At 36.3% G+C, this 22,892-nt stretch overlaps 1 protein-coding gene across 1 annotated transcript; it reads right to left on the bottom strand.

Annotated features, from left to right (window-relative positions):
* Positions 1-14,171: 14,171 nt before the first annotated feature.
* LOC145240383 (uncharacterized) lies at positions 14,172-14,579 on the bottom strand. Its single transcript, XM_080103964.1, has one exon. It carries the CDS (start codon positions 14,577-14,579, stop codon positions 14,172-14,174), a length of 408 nt encoding a protein of 135 aa, XP_079960090.1.
* Positions 14,580-22,892: the final 8,313 nt, after the last annotated feature.

The following is a 22,892-nucleotide window of genomic DNA, read 5'->3' as shown; positions in this document are numbered from 1 at the left end:
TAATTCTTAGTTAGTGAGACGTCTGTAAGAAAGAATTATTAGTACTTATGGGTTTCGCACCATATAAAATATTTCTGTGATTTGTGATTCAATAACGTCTTATTAAGTAGAATAGTATATTATCTATGAGATGTGTTAATGTATTCCAGAGAATTTGTTAAATAGTAGCATGAAGGCAATAAATTTTCATACAAATGTCACTGTTGTCTTCTAAATACAAGTCAATAATTTTCTATTGACCAACGTTTTGAGAAAATGATCCATTGGAATTTAGTAAATGTGTTCAATCAGGAACATCTGTAAATTAATAAAAAAATAAATGAAATAAAGACTTTTAGTATCGACGTTTAAATATTAGTATTGTTTACTTTTGTTGTAAATGTTATTGGATGGAACTCACAAATTTTATCTAAATTCAGGCAAATTTTAGCTAAAAAATGCATATGAGACAGAACGGAAAAAAAAATTGGATATGTGTAAACTTGACGCAAAACCAGTCGACAGAAGCTTTTCTTAAAGAATATTGTCTACGAACAGTTACAACCAGAATTGTTATATGGTTAGCATCGACTTGAGATACATTCATAGAATATATATATATATACATATATATACAGGAGGCCACAACGTCACGCACCAATGTTAAGTAAAAAAGTTAAAAAATTAAAAAAGTTATAGTAGTAACATTTAATAAAATTCAAAGTTCTTTGGTGCGTGACTTTGTGGCCACCCTATATATATATATATATATATATATATATATATATATACAGGAGGCCACAAAGTCACGCACCAATGTTAAGTAAAAAAGTTAAAAAATTAAAAAAGTTATAGTAGTAACATTTAATAAAATTCAAAGTTCTTTGGTGCGTGACTTTGTGGCCACCCTATATATATATATATATATATATATATATATATATATATATATATAGTGGACTCTCCTTTCTGTTCCACGTATGTAGTTGTGACAAGATTCCAAGATTCTTGACCATTTCTTTTTTTTTTTACACGGTGGTAACCACTTATCAAGGCCCGGAAGCCACTCAGGGATGAGGGTTATTGTAAGTACAGTATGTTAGTGTGGAGATTTGATGAAGTGTTTACTTAAGGGGGCGGTTCATTAGGAATTTGTTTACGTTGGACTTGAAGACATCCAAGTTGTAGTCAGGTGGGAAGCAGGCAGACGGAACAGAGTTCCACAGGCGTGCAGTTCTAAGAAGGAAGCTTTGTTCATGGAATCCACGTTTTGATTTAGGCACAGATAAAGAGTGGGGGAAATTTTTCACAGTGGATTCAGCTAGACGGGTGTTTTTTGTGAAAGATTGGCAAGGGGGGACCAGAGATTGGAGTTCAGACGAGCACCTGCCATGGAAATAGCGATAAAACAAGGATAGGCTCGCAACGTCTCTTCTGTGGGAGAGAGGTTGCAGGGTAGAAAAAAGGGCATCCCCCACTAAGCCACAAAGTCTATTTTGTACTCTGTCAAGGCAGGATAGGCTGTTTTTAGCAGCTCCTGCCCAGATATGGCAGCAGTATTCCATCCTTGGACTACTTGGCTTTTATATAGATAGAGAATTGCATCAGTAGTGAGATATCTTCTGGAGCGGTAGAAGGATCCCACCATCTTTCCAGCGACCTTGGCAACAGACTTTATGTACGTGTTCCATTTCAGATCAGGAATAAAGGACAAACCCAGAAGCTTGCCAAAACATGGGGTTTCTTCTAGATGAGAGCCATCCATTTCAGTTGATGCCAGATGGGGATCAGAGCGTTGATGATGTAATGATAGGAGTTTGGTTTTAGATTCATTAAAGGTAACTAGCCACGACTTCCCCCACTGAACCACGCGCTCAGGATCAGAGGAGAAAGAATCAGAGAGAACTTTGTCATTTACAGCCTTTGATGTGTTGCCGTAGATGGTCGTGTCATCAGCATAGATGTCAACGAATGATTTAAGTATGTGTTTAGGGAGGTCATTGATGTAGATCAGGAAGAGAGTTGGGCCCAGGATTGACCCTTGAGGGACTCCAGCATTTATACTGCAGGCCTCTGATTTTTGTTCATCGACCACTACTCTTATAAGACTATCGGAGAGAAATGATTTAATGATTGATAAAACATTTCCAGTTATACCTTAGCTGGAAATCTTGTGAAGTAGGCCCTTATGTAATACCTTGTCGAAGGCCTTTGATATGGCAAGAGCAATTGCCCTAGAAAGAAAGCCTTTGTCAAGAGATTCACTAATCCTGTGAGATATAACCGTTAGCACATTTGGGTAGATCTTGCAGAATGGAAACCATATTGTGTCACGTTTCAGTATATTTGAATCATTGCTGGGGTTTCAATCCCCTCTGAGACATGCATTGTAACAAACAGCAACTGGAAGTATTGGAGGCGTTTGATAGGGAGTTGCATGCAACATTATTTTACTATTCTCTATTACATTTTGCAGGTAAGCAGGTCTTTTCAGGTGGTGATTGTTAGCTTCGGTTTGAGACTGGAAACGATACACAGCCTGTGGCATGTCAATCTACGTCTCCCAGCTCATAATACTCTTTTCTTTGATCAGAAAGTTCATCAAACATTTTCGGAATTCTATCCTCGATCATTTTCAATACATGACCTGCTCAGTGGAGCTATAACTACTTGAGAAAGCTCACAATTCCGATAATGTTAAAGCAATGTTTGCTACCTTAACATGGAGGGAAACACCACATATTGTTCACAAAGAATTCTTGTGAAAGACATTAAGATTGTTAATTGGTATGCTGTTCATGTTTCTCGTCCATATACTTAAGAAGTTAACAAAGCAGATTTGTTCAAATTGAGCTTTGAGTCAATATCATGCTGGTTGCACAGAAGATGCTTAATTTTTTAAACTCTGCACTGGCCTTTGCAATTCTGTGTGGAATCTCATCATTCAGTGCGTGAACTGCATTGTGTTTGCTTCCCAGATAGATATCACACAATTCCTATTTTGACATTAACATAAAGATTTCCAACAGACACGACAGGAAAACAAATGAACACATATCTAAAGAAATGGCAAAAACACTAGAAGATGACCTCCAATCTGTAGTGGAATGGGGACAAAAATGAATGGTCACGTTCAATGCCGCCAAGACTAAACTAGTTTTGTTCAATAATTACAAGAAACCTTCTCTGCCACCTATAGCAATGGCCAACGACTCTTTATCTGAGAGTACGTCTTTCAAGCTCCTTGGCCTAACGTTTACAGGAAACATGAGTTGGAAAAATTACATTGAGGGCATTGCCAGGGCTGCTGCAAGGAAGGTGGGCTCTCTCTACCGTGCTGGAAAACTACTAACACCCGAAAGTATCCTGTACCTCTACAAGGCAACCATTCGCCCATGTATGGAGTATTGCTGTCACATTTGGGCTGGTGCATCAGCTACCTGTCTCTCACTCCTTGACAAGGTTAAAAAGAGAGTCGCAAATCTGATAGGCCCTGAATTGGCATCTAAGCTTCAGCTTCTATCCCATCGATGAAATGTTGTATCCCTCTGCCTGTTCTACAAGTATTATAATGGTGAATGCTCTGACGAACTGCAAGCACTTGTGCCTCCACGACGGGAACACCCTCGACAGACCCGACAAGCTGCAAAATCCCACCCCCACACTGTAGAGATCCCTAGATGTAAAAGATCTTTCTACTCCAGTAGTTTCTTTCCCAGAACCGCTAAACTTTGGAATTCCATTCCAGGTCCCTGCTTCCCCAACTGTACTGACGTGCAGAAGTTCAAGTGCAACGTGAATCAACATCTTGCTGCCCAAATCCCTACATAGTACCCCAGTAGTTGTTGCTCCTGTTAGTAGCCCCCTACACCAAAGTGGCAATGTGCCTTGTATGGGGTGAACATGTAATAAAAAAAAGCAATGTACATGTGCATTTTGTGTTTGCTTCCCAGATAGATTTCACACAATTCCTTTTTTGACATTAACATAGATAAAGATTTCAGAAAAGCAATGTACAGGTGAATTTTGTATTACTCCAGGAATGATGAACACTGATCAAGAAGTAACAATGCTTCTTCATGAGATGCGGCAACGAGATCAGAGACATCACAAGTATAGTATCTCAAATGATGTCTGTTGAGATAAAGGTTTCTTGAATCACTGAGGTTGAGGAGCCATACAGAATTGAAAAAAATAAGACAAAACCATGCCCATATTCGTTTGATATTGTTGGTGACATCAAAAGTATCCGAGGAGACACCATCAAAGACAACTGAAGCTTTAATACCTTCATGAAAAGATATGATGCGGTTCAACATATTATCCAGAAATGTGACTGACTTCAGAAGAATTATCAAATGCATAAACAAATATTTTTTTCAGGGAATTGCAAATTCATAATTTACTATTTATCCAATACATTCACAATTATTTTTTAAGGGAATTACAATTTTATTATTTTTCTTATTATCAAATACATTAATAAATATTGTTTTAGGAAATTTAAAATATAGAATTTACTAATTATAAAACACATTAACAATTATTTTTAAGGAAATTATCAATTTAATAATTTACTAATGATTAAATACATTACCGAATATTTTTTAGGGGATTACAAATTTTAAATTTACTTATTATCAAATAAACTAACTAATATATTTTCGGGAAATTAAAAATTTATAATTTACTAATTATCAAATACATTAACAAATATTTTTCAGGGAATTATAGATTTATAATATACTATTTATCAAATACAGTACCAGTTTTTCAATGGAATTAAAAATTTATAATTTACTTATTACCTAATACATAAAAATCATTTTTAAGGGAATTACAATTTTATAATTTTCCTAGTTATCAAATACATAAACAGGTGTTTTTAAAGGGAATTACAAATGTATAATTGACTAATTATAAAATACATGAACAATTATTTTTCAGTGAATTAAAAATGTATAATTTACTAATGATTAAATGCATTAACAAATATTATCCAGGGAATTACAAATTTATAATTTTGCTTATTATCAAATACAATAACAAATATTGTTTTAGGAAATTAAAAATATATAATTTACTAATTAGCAAATATGTTAACAATTACTTTTTAAGGGAATTACAAACTATAATTTACTAATGATTGATTACATTATCAAGTATTTTTTCAGGGAATTACAAATTTATAATTTATTAATTATCAAATATAATACAATTTTTTTCATGGGGTTACGAATTTATAATTTATTAATTATAAAATACATTAACAATTTTTTTTCAGGGAATTACAAATTTAGAATTTTGCTAATTATATAATACATTACCAAATATTTTTAAAGGGAATAACAAAGTTATGATGTACTTATGATTTTTTTTTTTATACAGTGATCACCACTTATCAAGGCCCGGAAGCCAGTGAGGGATAAGGGTTATTGCAAGTACATTACGTTAGTGTGGAGATTTGATGAAGTGTTTACTTAAGGGGGCGGTTCATTAGGAATTTGTTAACATTGAACTTGAAGACATCCAAGTTGTAGTCCGGTGGGAAGCAGGCAGACGGAACAGAGTTCCACGGGCGTGCAGTTCTAAGAAAGAAGTTTGTTCATTGCATACGTGTTGTGATTTAGGCACAGATATGTGTTTAGGGAGGTCATTGATGTAGATCAGGAAGTGAGTTGAGCCAAGGATTGATCCCTGAGGGACTCCCGCATTTATATTGCAGGCCTCCGATTTTTGTTCATCTACCACTACTCTTATGATCCTATCGGAGAGAAATGATTTAATGATTGATAAAACATTTCCAGTTATACCGTAGCTGGAAATCTTGTGTAGTAGACCCTTATGCCATACCTTGTCGAAGGCCTTTGATATGTCAAGAGCAATTGCCCTAGAAAGGAAGCCTTTGTCAAGAGATTCACTAATCCTGTGGGATATAACCGTCAGCACATCTGCGGTAGATCTTGCAGAACGGAAACCATATTGTGTGTCACTAAGAAGGTTATTCCTGCTGAGGTGGTTGACTATTTCTCTATTTAATATGGATTCCAGCAACTTACTCATAACACACAGGAGGCTTATTGGTCTGTACTGAGAGGGAGATGACTTATCACCTGAATTCTTAAATACAGGGCAAAGTGATGAGGTCTTCCAGGGAGTTGGAAAGCACTTCTCCTTAAGGCAGCGCTTAAATAGTTTCGTAAGTATGGGAGCAAGTTCTGGTTGAAGCTTTTTTAACACTATAATTGGGATGCCATCAGGGCCAGTTGCTTTACTGGAATCAAGGTTCTTGATTAGCTTGGCGACCTCCTGCACGGATATTTGTATGTTACCTAGCTTCTTCTGTGTTATAGGAGGAAATATGGGGAGTTGATGGCCTTCGTCGCATAGGATAGAATTAGCTGCAAAGTTCTTTGCAAATAGTTTAGCCTTGTCTGACGCTGACGAGATGACCTCTGGTCCATTGATAATGGTTGGGATAGAATGCACACTTCTGTTCAGGATCCTATTTGTTATTTGCCAAAACTGGTGGGAACAAAGCCTCTGATCAGCTACCTTGGATTTAACAGACTGGGCATATAGCTCTCTTGCATTTTTTATTACTCTTTTACAGTGGTTGCTGGCAGTCCTGAAAGCAGCTTTAGTCTCAGTGCATCTATTACGTTGGTAGCTATGGAAAAAGTGATTTCTGTGCACGATAGCAGCAGCACATTCTGGGGAGAACCATGGCTGGCTGTTAGGTTTTTGTTGGAATTTTTTAGATGGTATGAATTGATTAAATACATTAATAAATATTTTTTCAGAGAATTACAAAGTTATGATGTACTTGTGATTAAATACATTAATAAATATTTTTTCAGGGAATTACAAAGTTATGATGTACTTGTGATTAAATAAATTAATAAATATTTTTTCAGGGAATTACAAAGTTATGATGTACTTGTGATTAAATAAATTAATAAATATTTTTTCAGGGAATTACAAAGTTATGATGTACTTATGATTAAATACATTAATAAATATTTTTTCAGGGAATTATAAAGTTATAATGTACTCATGATTAAATACATTACCAAATATTTTTCAGGAAATTACAAAGTTATAATCTTCCTAATTATCAAATACGTTAACAAATATTTTTTCAGAGAATTACAAAGTTATAATGTACTCATGATTAAATACATTAACCAATATTTTTTTCAGGGAATTACAAAGTTATAATTTACTAATCACCAAATAAATTTCAAATTATTTTTTCAGGGAATGATAAATTTATAATTTACTAATTTTCAAATACATTAACAATTATTTTGCCAATGACTTACAAATTTATAATCTTCCTAATTATCAAATACGTTAACAAATATTTTTTCATTGAATTACAAATAATTTACCAATTATCAAATACGTTAACAAGTATTTTTTCAGTAGGCACCTCCAAAATTTATCACAGAATTACCCCCCACCATATGTAAAACTATGTAACTTTATTATAAATTAATATTATCAATATAACCTTTGTACCATTTCAAAGGAGAAGGGCAAAATAAACTATTGATGATTATGAAAAATTTTTTCGGAGTATACAAATAATGAAATTGCAAGACGAAAATCGCTTTTTCATAATTGGCGCTTTAAAATAACGTTCTCATGTTGAGGGCATTCCGAACGTGAAAACATACCCGTGTTTAATAAATCTAGCAAAAATCAACTAATGGTCAGATTTTCGTAAAATTTTCGATACTTATCCATTTTAGAATGAAATTACATATAAAATTCAGTTTCAATAAAATATATATTTTTTAGTGCGCGTCCGCCCCTCATATTTATTTTTTCGAAATTTGAACAAAATATATTTAAATCTATCGAAACGTCTATCTATTATAAAACATAAGAACGCAAATAAGTAAAAAAAAAAATTTTTTTTTTAATTTCAATACATGTATTGAACATAAACTTACCTTGAAGTTGCGAATAAAAAAATGCTATTAATTTAATATTATTACAGTTTTTTTAATAGCATTTTTTCTAATTAATATATACTGTAATCAGTTGAATTGCCAAGAAAAAGAAACTTCCTAAAAATTAATTAAATTTTAAAAGATTAAAACGATTAAAATTCCATTATTTCAAAATGTTCTGTTACAACATAGATTTTTAATTAATTGTGTTTACATTTTTTTTTTTTAATATTGAGTTTTAATATAAACATAACTCTTGCCAGCTATTTTATCGCAAAATTAAAACCGATTTAAAAATATTGCACAAATATTAGACATTTTATATGCCACCACCATTTGTTTGTCTCTTTTTACCGATCAAATGTATGGTAGTTAACCAAATGGAGACTCGTACATATTTAGTAAAACCGCATTTCATATTTAATATACAAATGTTTATAATATTATTAATCATTAAACTGCGTAAATCTTAAAACCTAACAAAATTAGAACAAAGATTAATTATTAATTGCAGTTTAAAGAAGATAAACAAAGGTTTTAAAAATCATTAAGTCACGTCTGCTTTTCTCTAGTTCGTATAGTTAACACAAGTCTGACGTCATGGAATCATGCGTTCCTTTTTTCCACATTGTTTTGGCAATGCCTATTTTTCAAGGAGTTACCAAGGTTGCTTCTTCACATATGGTGGCCTTTCTGTATCGCTAAAAAAGACGTACATATATGTAGTATCGTTAGAACATCTTGGCTGGTGTAACTATAACAACTTTCTCAAATACAGACAGTTTTTAAAAAAAGCGTTTTGAATCTTATAGGTTCTACACTCTTCTGTCCCATCGCTGCAATATTATATTCGTTTGACTATAAGAAATGTGCTCAGATTATACCTTATGAATTATACACCTTCGGTGTACATACCGTCGAATAACTCGATACGCAGAAAATGTACACTCCTTTACTTTAAATGTAAAAAAGGGGCTAAAAAAAACTTACCTTTTAATTGCAGAAATTCAATATGAAAAATTCAATATGAAATATTCAATATAAATGTGCTTTTTTTCTTTCGTGTTCAAAACAAAACTTGTTTTGTTTGTTAGGATTTCTTTTGATACAACTTTTGTTATAATTCATTAAGAAATGGAATACATGAAAATATAAAAGAATCAAATTTAAAAGATGAAAATCACGATTTAAACGTGAAATTATTTAAAGAGAAAATCGACTACTAAAGAACACTTGGTCATTATCAAACGGTGTCATCATTATTTCGTTGCTCGTGTAAAAATGTCCGTTCATTAGTTAACTGCTGAATTGGTTTTCTATCAAATTTAAATTATATTCGTCAATACTTAAGGTTTGTTGCGTTTTATTTTATAAAATTCAGTATTTTATATACAATTTATTAAAAATTAAAGTATATATATGAAGATACGAAAACCAGGTTTGTTTTCTAAGATTAAACATCACACATTTTCTTTTATTAAGCGAACTAACTACTGTTAACATCTAAGGTGAGACTGTAGTCCTAAGTATATTGTTTAAAAAAACAAACAAACAAACAAACAAATAAAACTTTTGTTTATATCATTTCAAATAAATAAAAAGTGTTCATTATTAATTTTTATTTATTGTGGACTATTATCCTCATATCTTCTTAGTTGTTTCACGACGTTTCGGCCAACTATTCCTTTGGCCTTCATCAGGTGGTAACTGCGACGGATAGGAACTCTGAATATCTCCTGATTGTATTCACTGCAATTCCAGGTGAGAACTGTCTGAATATAGCGGTTTCGATCCTACTCACAGCCGGCCAGAGGCTTACTTGGCCAAAACATGGCGAGACGACAACAATTACGAAAAGCAGTAATTGCAGTAGACTGGACTGGATGATGCAGTCAGGAGATTCAGAGTCCCTATCCGTTGCGGTTACCACCTGATGAAGGCCAGGGAAATAGTTGGCCGAAGCGTCGTAAAACAACTAAGAAAAGATGAGGATCGCAATAAATAAAATTAATAAATAATACTCATCTCAATAATGAATTCCAAAAGTACAAATTAGTTTACAGGGACCCATTTTTCGTGTTAAGAATAACACTATTTTTTATTAATAAGTTGAGTTTTCTTTTTATGTAAAACAGAACTAAAAATATAATGTATAAGTAAAAAATGTTCCGAATTTAAAATTGAAATTTAACCTCTTCATTTTTATAGAATAGAAAACGGAAAAATAAATAGGATGGCATTCTTTTTTTTAATATCAAATATGAATTTGAAGGTGCTAGTGCAAAGAGTGATCCGCGCTATTTTTTAAATCATATTTCCAAGTTTAATTACAGCTTTATGATATGATTTTTATTCAATTGTAAGGCATAGAATAGGCACAAAACACCCTCCCCTCCCCATGTTAAGAATGGCTTTTTAAATAATAACGTTATTATTTACGTCCGGATCACTCTCAGTACCAATTTGAATATTAACATTAAAAAAGCCAACAACAATATTTTTATGCTATCTTTTATTAATTAAATTAGTTGGTGAAAATGCCAAATAGTTAACAACACGTGGGTTGTTATCTCGCCTAAAGAAACATAAAAATTCAAAACATTATTAGATATTAAGATACATGTATATATATTGTAGTATTGTATATATAAATATATATCTTCTCACTAGGATGAAAATCATAACAAAACACTAGATAAACCTTAAACTATATAATAATCAAGCACCATCTGTATCGACTTACTCTGTTTCAATTTAGAAAATATCTGGGGTGGGGGTTGTGATGTTTCTTATATGAATTTTTTTAGATTAAATAAATCTTAATATTGTGGGTACAATCTACTAATGTTGACAACAAATGGAATACTAATACGTGAATGCAAATATCAAAAATATTAACTTGGAGGTGTGTCTTGAGAGAAAAAAAAAGTGTTAGCAGGCAGGCAGACTCGAACCCGTACCATGAAGGAGGAAAAGAACGTGAAAAAACGTGACGTCTTTGCTGTTGCGTCCATCGCCAAACCGGAAGCGATTAAGGCTATTCAATCGAATGGATTAGGGGATGACTTTCGAAAATATCGACGAAAAAAGCGACCCCTCCCTGTAGAGAGAGAAGTGCCCAATTGAGGGTGAATGAATTAATTTTTTGGCCATTTTTTCGATATTTGTCGTCCGAAGGGTCGAGCTTCAAAACGATACTGATCTTGTGAAAATCTATCGCCTATGTCGAAAGTTTTAGGCACACATACAAACACACATACATACAAACATACATTTGAACAGACAGGTGAGATTTTTATGATAGATTTCTGAATGAATTCATTGATGTATATAGTCATGTTGTATATCATTATGAAGCGCGTTTTTCGCTTTGTCGAACTGTGTTATTCATTACCGTTCTCAATATCTTCATTCATTTTTGTAGGCTTTTTGACAGCATGGACAAAATTCAAATTTGCACGATTTTCTTGTTACAGTTCAAACTAGGCTGAAACTAGGCTGAAAATCTGCCGAGGCGGGTTATGATATGAATGATGCATTTGGCGCAGGAACCACTAAATAATACGTGGCACAATGGTAGTTCAAGAAATTTTGCAATGGTAACAAATTCCTCGATGATGAAGACAGTCATGGCAGGCCAACTGCGGTTGATAATGATCATTTAAAAACCTTAATTGAAGCCAATCCTTGCAAAACCAATCGAGAAGTTGTTGTTGAATGCAAGTTCAACCACACATCAGTCATTCGCCATTGAAAGCAAATATGGAAGTTAAAAAAAAGTTGGATAAATGAGAGCTGCATGAATTAAACAATAAAAAAACTTGTCGTTTAGAGGTGTTTTCTATGCACTTTCTGCACAACAAAACGACCCATTTCTCGATCGGATTGTGACGTCTGATGAAAAATGGATCCTCTATAATAACCGATGATGTTCGGCATATTGGTTGGATGCCAGAGAAGCTCCACAACTCTTCCCAAACCATAAATTGCATCAAAAACAGGTTATGGTGACTGTTTGGTGGTCTGTGGCTGGTCTTATCCATCACAGCTTATTGAATCTTGACAAAACTATTACGGCAGAAAAGTCCTGCCGATAAATTGACAAAATGCACCAGAAAATCAAATGTATGTGCCCGAGATTGACCAATACTCCTGCATGACAACGCTCGCCCGCATATTGTACAACTGGCCCTGCAGAAGCTGATTGACTTAGACTACGAGACTCTGCCTCATCCGCCTTATTCCTTGGTCCTTTCGCCCACTGATTATGACTTTTTCAAGCATCTCGATAACTTCCTGCACGAATAATGCTTCAAAAAGCCAAGACGATGCCGAATAGGCCTTCAATAACTTCATCGCTTCCAGAACTCTGGATTTCTATGATGATAGGATAATTTGTTTCTCATTGGCAAAAATGTGTCGATGCTAATGGTTCTTATTTAAATTAATAAAATTTATTATGAAAGAAGTTATGATCTTTTGATGTTGAACGTCAAAAAGGACATTATTTTTACTTCCCTATCTAAGAATTCTTTCTTCAAACTTCTCGGCTTGAAATATGAGCTGGAACAAATACATTGAGAACATTGCGAACGCTGCTACGAGGAAGGTGGGCTCCCTCTATCGTCCTAAAAAACTGCTCACAGCTGAGAGTATCCTGTACCTCTACAAATCCCCCATTCGCCCATGCATGGAGTATCGTTGCCACATCTGGGCTGGTGCATTTACCACTAGTCTCTCAATCTTGGATAGGGTCCAGAAAAGGATTTGTAATCTAATAGGTCCCGCTTTGTTAACAAGGCTCCATCTCCTGTTCTATCGCTGTAATGTTGCATCTCTTTGCCTGTTTTACAAGTATTTTAATGGAATGTACTCTGATGAACTCATTGCCCTTGTGTTCACTCGAAGTTCATATCTCTAACAAACCCGCTTAGCATCAAAATTCCTGCTGAGGTCCCTAAATGTCAGAAAGAATTCTACTTTAATAGCTTCTGCTCTAGAACGCTAGACTAAAGAATTCTCTTCCTGGTGCCTGCTTCCCGAACTGTACTGATATGCAAAAGTTCAAATGTAATGTAAACCAACATCTTAATCTTTTATAGGCATGGTCCCAGTTAGTAAGCCCCTTACGTCTAAGTGGTAATTTGCCTTGTTTGGGGGTGAAGGTGAGTAAAAATATGTATGTATGTATGTATGTATCTATCTATCTATCTGTCTATATAATTATTTATCTAGCTAGAGTTGTGTGGTTAAGAGATGCGAAGCCATGTTTTGACAGGTTATCAAAACATGTCAAACTGTGACCTGGTCAAGTTTGCACCGGAAAGTATCCAAACAGGTGACTGGAAGTTGACGTGTTGCATGTCATGTGTTCCGGTTTGCCAAAGAATCGTTCAGTTGGATTAGAAGATGTTGAAGGAACAAGATGGCTAAGGATGGGTCTGCTCACGAGGGAAAAAAAGTTTCAGAGTAGAGAAATAGAAGAACCACCCCAAGGCAGGATCGTCGATCATTCCTCTGCTATGACGAATACCTGGGAGGAATAAAGAATATACTGTGGGCTCAATAAGTATCTGATGCAAAGAAAAAAGTTGAATATTTTTTAACCTTAGATATGACATTTATGTAATTATCTTTATTATCGGCGGATGTCTTTGTACAGAGCTGTGTGTGGTTCACACGCAGTTTCGTATTTAGTTGTAGCCGTAGCTACGTACTTCATAACATCCTCCTTATTCAATAATGTTTTATTGTTTTTTTTTTATTACCCATTGCAGTCTGGGCTTATGTGTGTTTTTGTCTATTACTTTTAAATGTGTTGTGTTTTGCTGATATTTGTGTGTCTGTGTATTCATTTTAAATGTGTTGTGTCTCTTGTGTTTTGTTGATGTTTTGTGTGTGTTTGTTGTCTAGTGTATAGTCTCTTAGTCGGGTAGGGAGTTTAACAACACGACTAGACCTGCGAGGTTGTTTGTCATGTGTTGACAGTTGTTGCAGCACTGGTTTCGTCTGGTCAGCATTATCTTCTGCTGCTTGCGGTATGGGAACATGATTGGGTATGATGGGTGTATTGGTTGAGCGGGTGGTTGGTTGGCGAATGTGTATTTGGTTTCTTCTGTAGATTTTCCCATTTACTTGGACTCCGAAGCTGCGTGGTGCTACTTTGCTAGTGGTGATGCCAGGTTTCCAATCGCTGTGAGGGATCTGCGGGTGACATTTTACTCTAACAGACTATCCAATAGTGAGGTCTGGCAGAGGTTTAGTGTGTCTATCATAGTATTTTTTTGCTACCCGTCTTTTATTTATGAGCGCTTGCTGTGTATTTGCTTGCACTTGTGGTATGTAGTCTGTGGGTTTGCAAGGTAGCATGGAGCGAGTGCGCCTTGAAAAGAACCTTTGTGCCCGTGAACTATGCATGCCAGGTGTGATAACATTGCGCCATTCAAGTATGGCTTGCCAGAAGTCTTTCCTTTCTTTTGTTGACTTTTTTATGATTCCTTTCATCAGCTTCACTGCCGCTTCAGCCCGTCCATTTGATTGGTGATGGTGAGGGCTGGCGGTTATCTGCCTGATGTCCCATGACTCTGTGAATTTGTGAAACTCGCTGCTTATATAGTTGGTAGCATTGTCAGTTATCATGGTAGCTGGTGTGCCATGTGTGGCAAACATAGGTTTGATCACCCTGACAAGGGAGTTTCCGCTTAGATCAGGGAGTTGGCCAACTTCTACAAAGTCTGAAAATATGTGCACCACTACTACAAAGTGTTTGCCGTTTATATCAAAACAGTCACTAGCAACAGACTACCAAGGGTGAACTGGTATCGGGTGGGTCATCAAAGGTTGCTTTTGTTGTGATTGTGTCAGTTGGCAAATTTCACACCTTTGAACAGCTTCTGTGATCTACGCATGCATTCGTGGCCAGAACATTATATCCCGGGCTGTGTTTAGTGTGTATTGAATGCTCAGATGGGATCTATGTGCTCTGGCGATCATGTCGGGTCTAAGCTTTGTCGGTATGATGAGGCGTGTGCCTCGATATGCCAGGCCATTTTCAGAGGACAGTTCGTCGCGGTATGGCCAGTATTCCCTGATGTTGAATGGGCTGTCGTTTTTGTCCTCTGGCCACCCGTTTTTTGTGACTTCGATTAATGCCCTTAATGTTGCGTCACAGTTAGTTTCCTCTTGTATCTGTGAGAGGCGGTGGTCAGTGACAAAGTGGTCGTCTTCCATATTGATGTTTTCTAACTCTTCTGCGAGTTCCTGTTCTTGCAGATGAAATATGGTAAGGTTCTCTTCCATTGTGGCTGGGACAGTAGGGGGCGATGCCCGAGATAGTGTGTCACTAATGTACATTTGGGGTCCTGGTTTGTATCTCACATCTAGAGAGTATTTTTGGAGCCTTAATCGCATTCGCTGGAGTCGCTTTGGGCTCACATGAATGGGTTTTGCCAATATTGTCTCTAGGGGTCTGTGGTCGGAGAGTACTTTGACTTTCTCTTTGCCAAGGATGTATTATTCAAATCGTTCTGCTGCGAAAACGATAGCAAGGCACTCTTTCTCTATCCGGGCATAGTTTCGCTCAGTTTTTGTGAGTGCCCGGGATGCATATGCTATTGGGTGTCCATCTTGTATTAAGACTGCCCCAAGGCCAACTTCTGAACTGTCACATTCAAGTGAGACCTCCTTGCTCACATCATAGTAGTGAAGAACAGGGGCTTTGGTGATAAGCTGTTTGATCTGCGTGAATGCTGTTTCATGTTGTGGTAGCCAGTCAAACACTGATTACTTGTCAAGAAGGCGTTGCAGTGGTTCACATACTGTGCTGAGTTTAGGGGAAAACTTGGCGAGGTAGTTTACAACTCCCAGTAATCGTTGAACACCTTGAATATCTGTAGGGCATTGCATCTCTGATACTGCCGTGACTTTGTCTGGATCGGGTGCTAGCCCTTGTGCGCTGAAGATATGTCCCATGTAACTGAAAGAAGATGTTTTAAAAGTGAGCTTGTCCGGATTCAGCTTTATTCCCACTTTGCGGCACCTTTCCAGGAGTGCTGTAAAGGCAGCATCGTGACTTTTGTCCGCTTCCGCATCACTGTGACCAGACCCGTAGATTATGGTCTCATCTGCGATAACTTGGGTATTTTCAAGTCCTTCAAAGCAGTGGTTCAGCCGTCGCTGCCATTCTTTGGGGGCTGAGCTGATTCCGAATGGCATTCGAAGCCATCGTATTCTACCAAATGGGGTCCAGCAGGTTGTCAAGTAGGAAGATGATTCATCTAAAACAACCTGAAGAAAGCCATCTTTAGCATCAACAACAGAAAACAATCTGGCCTTCTTCATTTTGGTTGCAATTTCTTCAACAGTCAGTGTTGGGCAATAGTTGCGCCTGATCGCCTTGTTTAAGTGGTATGGATCAATGCATATCCGCAGTTTGTTTGGCTTTCGGACGACAACCAGGTTGTTGATCCATGGGGTTGGTTCTTTGACCCAGGCTATTACTCCTTGATCAACCAATTCATTGAGTTTTCTTTTTCGTTCCGTTTTCAGTGGCAGAGGAACCATGCGGAAGTTTTTTTGTATAGGCTTGACGTTTTGGTCGATTTCGATTTTGTATTTGCCTGGTAGCTTCCCCAGGCCAGAGAAAACGTCTTCATATATTCTGAGGATATCTTCTTTAGTAATTGTCCTTGTCTCCTTTACTTCACTCAGTTGTTGAACACATTCTGTATTAAAAACTATCAGCCTCAAAGCTGACCTAGCCTGTCCGGAAAGTAGTGAAGGTGAGTTGCCGTCCACCACTTGAAAGTTGACTTTTTTTCTTATGCCATTTATCTCACAATGAAATATTACTGAGCCCAAGGGTTGCAGTATGGAATTGTCGTACGGCCTTAATCTTGTGTGAGAAGGCTGTAGTGGTGTTTTTTTTAGATGTTTATAGTCAGTAAGGGCCAAGATGCTGCAGCTTGCTCCTGTGTCAATTTGGAATCTACACGTGGTCTTTGCACTGTCTCCTAGGATGGATAGACAAATGCCTGCGTGGTACTGTTTGCGGTCTGACAGAGACGCCAGAACATAAATACTTTCATCACTGCTGGGGGCTGGGCACTTCTGTTTCGATATAGCGCACTTTTGCAGTTCGTTGCATCATGGGTTTGTTTGGCCGTTGTGGTGGAGTGGGCTATGTCTGTGATTGGCATGCCCTAGCAGTGTGATTGCGCTTTAGGCAGATCGCACACGTTAGTCCATAGGCCTGACATTTCCCTTTCTTGTGACTCTGTCCACAGAATTTGCAGTCCTTTATAAATTCATGTGTCTTTTTTTTGTCAACTTTTGTGAAGTGGATGTTCTCTATTGATTTGTTAAGTTTGCCGAGCTATTGTTTAGCCTGTTCAGTGCTTCGGCAAATATCTATTGTCCAGTCTAAGGTAAGTCCAGATTCGCTAAGGAGTCTGGCCCGTACATTATTATTGCTGGTACCTATCACAATTCGGTCACGCAGTAATTCATCCTCAAGCGCACTGTACTTGCAGGTTTTAAGTAGGTTTCTTAATTTATTTAAGTAACTATCAAATTTTTCGTCCTGTTCCTGTGTGCAGGAATTAAACATATACCGTTGGTATATGGTGTTTTGTTTAGGCTCAAAGTAGTCTGTGAGCCTTTTCAAAATATTTTTTGTACTCGCTTTTTCCTCTTCCGATATTGGCAGATCGTTATATATCTGTAAGCATTCTTTACCGATAACAGAAAGCAGAGTTCCTACCTGTATTTTTGCTGCTTCTTTTTCAATTTCCGTTGCAGCTGCATAATTTTCCCAGATTAATTTGAAGAGGGCCCAGTTCTCTCGTAAATCGCCGTCCATTTCCATTTTCACTGGTGGTGGAATTGCATATGCCATGTTGTTGCCGACGAATGTATAAAAATGACCGAATCCACGTGGTTGATAAATTCCGTGCCAGGATATGTAAACACAAAGTCTGAGTTAAAATATGTATGTTTTGCTGAACGATTATAATCATCCACAGTGTTTACGTTGTTCCGGAAAGAAGAAAAAATTAAATCCCACTTCGTTACACCATGTAATGAGGCGAAATGTAAACAAAAGAGGACAAAGGCCGTGGTTTGTATGTTAAGCGCCAGAAGCTTTATTATTGGCGGATGTCTTCGTACAGAGCTGTGTGTGCTTTGCACGCAGTTTCGTATTTAGTTGTAGCCATAGCTACGTACTTCATAACATAAACAAACCAACTTTTTGCTTTGTATAAAACACTTATTGCATATAATTATTGTATATATAAAGCATACAGCGTCTTGGTTTATCTTGAAGCGTCTATATTTAAACAGGATGCAGCTCCCCAATATGGCTGCAGAAACTATCAAAAGAAACAATAGCAGAATAGGCATGTCGTAATGTTGTTCTGTGTTATGTGTAATTATGTCGACATGCATAGATGAGATGAATCACGGGCCGTAAAATAGACAGTAAAGATCTAAGGACAACAGCCCGTTATACAACGTACCTACATACATATAGTCAGTATATAAGAAACAACAGACATTAGAAATTCCATGTATATATACAGAATAGACGCAAATATGTCACAGAAACAAACACCTAAACTATATCTACACGTACGTTTAGTTAGTAAATCATATACATCAGTCATATAGACATCCACCAGGTATCAGAATTTTTGTAGGAATTTTTGACACCCCTAACACGAAACTGCGAATAAAATATATAAAAAAAACTCGTAATTTCTCTTTTAAAAGTGGGTTGTTTATTTTCTTTATGGATTATACTTCCGAAATAAACTATTAAAGTTGTATAAAACGTAATAGAAATATTTTTTTTTTATTTTTTAAAAAACAGTGAAATCAATTGAATTTTACGAGTTCACTATTTTTCAATTTTAAAACTTTAAAAATCTATCAAAATTTTTCTATTGATTCTATTTTTACGATATTTTCAGGGTCAATGTGAAATTTTATGCTCTTTCCAATAAACTGAATATAATATTTTAGACAAACGTTTTCTTTTAAATTCACCCCCACCACATTTTGAAATGTCTATTAAAAAGTAAATAATTTACTCACCAAAGTTTTATATATCACAAATTGAAGATAAAAGATCAATAAATATTCTTATTTAAAACAAAAAAAGGTAAGTGTTTTTCAGAAATTTACCTGTAAAGTCTGAAGTTTAAAATCTTTATTTTTTTTAAACGACGTTGTTTGTTTTTTTAATGAAACTTTGGTCCTTGCTTCTTTAATTGAAAAAAAAATTAGGGTTTAAATTACATTTTTCGAGTAGTTATAAGCTTGAAAAGACAGAAGGTCGAATTAATTCACGCTCCCCATTTTTAAATGTCTATTAAAAAGTAAATAATTAATTTACTCACCAAAGTTTTATATATCACAAATTGAAGATGAAAGATCAATAAATAATATATTCAAATTTAAAACAAAAAAAGTAGTGTTTTTTAGAAATTTACCTGTAAAGTCCAAAGTTTAAAACCTTTTTTTTTAAATCACGTTGTTAATTTTTTTTTTGCTTTTTTTAAATGAAACCTTGGTCCTTGCTCCTTTAATTGAAAATAAAATTAGGGGTTGAATTACATTTTTCGAGTAGTTATAAGCTTGGAAACACATGGGGTCGAATTATTCAATATTTTTCACAAAGTTTCTGACACACCTACACCAGCACTACACACTAATTTTACTGTTGTATTATCAAATCGAACCAATGTTGTATTCTAGTTTATATAGCTGTCTCCATCTATGTCTACTGTATATAACGTATGCATGTTTCTGTACTTATTGCTCGTATACATAGCATATACACTTTTCTGTAATTGATGCTCGTGTATCGTCTAGTGGTCGGACTTATAGGGACAATTACTTTTCTTTGTATATGGGATGTCTGTCGATTTTTTACATGTATATTTACACCTGATTAAGCTATTTTTAGCGAAATATATCGGACCTAAAACAAGAATAAAAGTAAATAAAATGATTATATAATCATTTCTGACACTTTCAACTTTTCAAATTTCTCATTTAAATTTTATTCAAAATAATTTTCTTCTTAAAGTGTGTGACTCTATTTTTACTTTAAATTTCCCGTCCAAAACTCTAGCCTAACGCACGTGGAACCAACGGAATAAGATGTGCATTTATCTTCTCTTCTACTCCGAGGCCTTACCTCCTCCTGAACACCAAAATGAAGAAGAAAATTATGTACCGGACTTCCTACCCTGATGAAGCTATTTTTAGTGAAATATATCGGACTTACAACAACAATAAAAGTAAATAAAATGATTTATCATTATTTCTGACATTTTCAAGTTTTCAAATTTCTCATTTAAATGTTCGATTTACTGTTGTATTTGCATGTAAAAAAGGAATAATGTTCGGCAGTTAAACAAAGAACAAAATATTTTACAAAAATATAGTTTCTTTTAATGTTTTATTTGCATGTTAAATAAGAACCATATACTTTACAAAAAAGATCGTCTCTTTCAGTTTTTTATTTTTTCTTAACATTTTGTTTAAGTCAGGGATAGGGAACCCGACCAGATGCCAAACATTCACTCACTATTTTATACATTCCAACCGAGAGATCGTTTAACGATTTTAACCATCCCTTTAGGTTCAATTGTTTGAATCTCCTTTGCACTTCGTTTACCGGGTATATTTGTCAGGTAGTTTTTAAGATTCTTTTTTACGAGTCTAGTTGCTCTTATAATTACTGGAATTATAGAAATCTTCCTGAGATTCCAGTTTCGTTGCATGTAATATAAAAGAACCTGATATTTCGTAATTTTTCCCTCTCAAGTCTGTTTAACCATCATCAAGAACAGTATTATTTTCTCGTTTTTGTCCCATATAACCATGTCAGATTTTATAGTTCTGTTTTCTAGGAACGTAGCTTAGGGATTGCATAGTCATAGTGGATTGTATGTGACTTGTTTCCGACTGTTCTGTCAAGTATATATTCCCAAGACTTGCTGTTGCATTTGATATTTACAGATCGTCCATTGGAGATATTTACACACCTCATTGTGTCACATCGTATAGTAGCCGTCCCCTAGCAAAACCTTGTAGCTGGATGTCAGGTGGCTCATACTCTCTATTTCTGTGTGGCAGACCCTCCAAAGTGTTTGCCCAGTTAAAAGAAGAACCATATACTTCACAAAAAAGTTAGTTATGGCAGCACATGCATGTGGATGACATTTTCTTCATTTATGTTTTATTTTTATTGACTCTGTTACTCTGGTGATGACCGTGGAACCCGATGCATGATCTGCACTGCACAGATAGAGCACAGGAAGACAGGATTAGGGTTTTGATGGTAAGTGGCTGCTGCTCATCGGTGTCTCAGTGTTCAACGCTCCACAGCTGCTTGCTCATGCTTGTTGTTGAAGAAGGCTATCCTGCTAGCACATGTGAAGCACCAAGTGACTCTGTTCGCTGACAAAGTCTCTAAAAGATTAAAGGGGATATTGCAACGCTTGGGGGGTGAGCTTGATGCAGTCTATGTAAAGTTTCTGCAGGCAGCTGACATTTCGTCAGCAGTGAGTGAGCTGACTGAAGAGAATTCTTCGAGGTAGTCTCTTTGACGGCATCCTGATGAAGTGTCCCAACCATTGAAGCTGACAACGATTAAGGAGTGACGCTAGAGGGGCAAATCTCTAAATGGGACACCTTGCGCCTCCAATGGAGCTCGAGGAGCTGCTGTAGTCGTCTTACATGAAATGATTCCATCAGCCTGATGTAATGGTGATTCAAAACCCATGCCTTGTAATCGTACAGGAGGGGGGTATGACGACTGCATTGTTAACAGCATCCCTTGTATGTGTGCTGAGATTGCAGTTAGTGAACACTCAGTCATATAGGCGGCCAAAAGCAGAGAGATGTTAAGGCTGAACTTCATTACTAAGGTCGCAGGAAAATAAAAAGTTGGAGCCAAGGTTTGTGAAGCTACTGATAATCTTTAGAGGGATACAGTTGATAGTTAAGATGGGAGCATCAGGAAGAGACACGTTTGGCAGGATTTCAATCTTCATGTTCACTCAGTGGTAGCTGTTGGAGACTACGTCAATTCTTGCTGCACCCTGGCATGGAGGGAGGAGAAACACTCGTAGAGTGTGGAAGATGCTGGATTTCTAAGAGCAGCATTTTTCTCACGTATGAGGGATCTGATGTCCGCTACACAATCGTTAAATCATTTCTTGTGTCACCTCTCAGAGTGGCCCAGGATAGATTCTGAGACACTATGAAGAGTGGCTGATATTTCTTGTCATTCTGCCATGAGGGTAGTAATGATCACTACTGAGACAGCAGCAGCAGGTGCTGGGAGAGTCTTGGCAATGGCATCACACAATTTGGCTGATATTGCCATATTCCATAGAGAAGACAGGTCAAGTGGTCGTTTTAGCTTCTGCTGACAAGCAGGTGGACGTACATTTAGCTGAAGACTTGAGCGAATCAGGTGGTGATTAGTGGAGCATTCAGCACCACGCATGGCACAGGTCAAGAGAATGTCACGCAGATCACAGTGTCTGACAATGACGAAATTGATAAGATGCCAGTGTTTGGACCTTGGGTGCATCCAGGACGTCTTGTAGGATCATGAGACGTTCATCGATGACAGTTGGTGTCTCGGGTAAATGGCAAAGCAAAAATGACCGGATGGCAAAGCTGACACCATGAATGCAGCATGCATCCTCCAGTAGACCTTTCCAAAAAAGTGTAGCCCTCGCTGACTTCCTCAAGTGACCCCTCACCAGCAAACCTTGTCTCACTAAGGGCAGCGATGTGAATGTTGTAGCAAGAGAGCTCTATGGCAACTAGGGCAGTGTGATGCCAATGCCAATTTTCTGTAACAGTCTAGAAAGGTTCTGGCATTCCAGGTAGCTACTGGAAGACGTCACTGTTTGCTATTCTTTGTTT

This window comes from Euprymna scolopes, chromosome 19 (assembly GCF_053919585.1).
Source record: "Euprymna scolopes isolate OS-2025 chromosome 19, ASM5391958v1, whole genome shotgun sequence".
Taxonomy (NCBI): domain Eukaryota; kingdom Metazoa; phylum Mollusca; class Cephalopoda; order Sepiida; family Sepiolidae; genus Euprymna; species Euprymna scolopes.
This window is presented reverse-complemented; position numbering and strand designations above follow the sequence as displayed.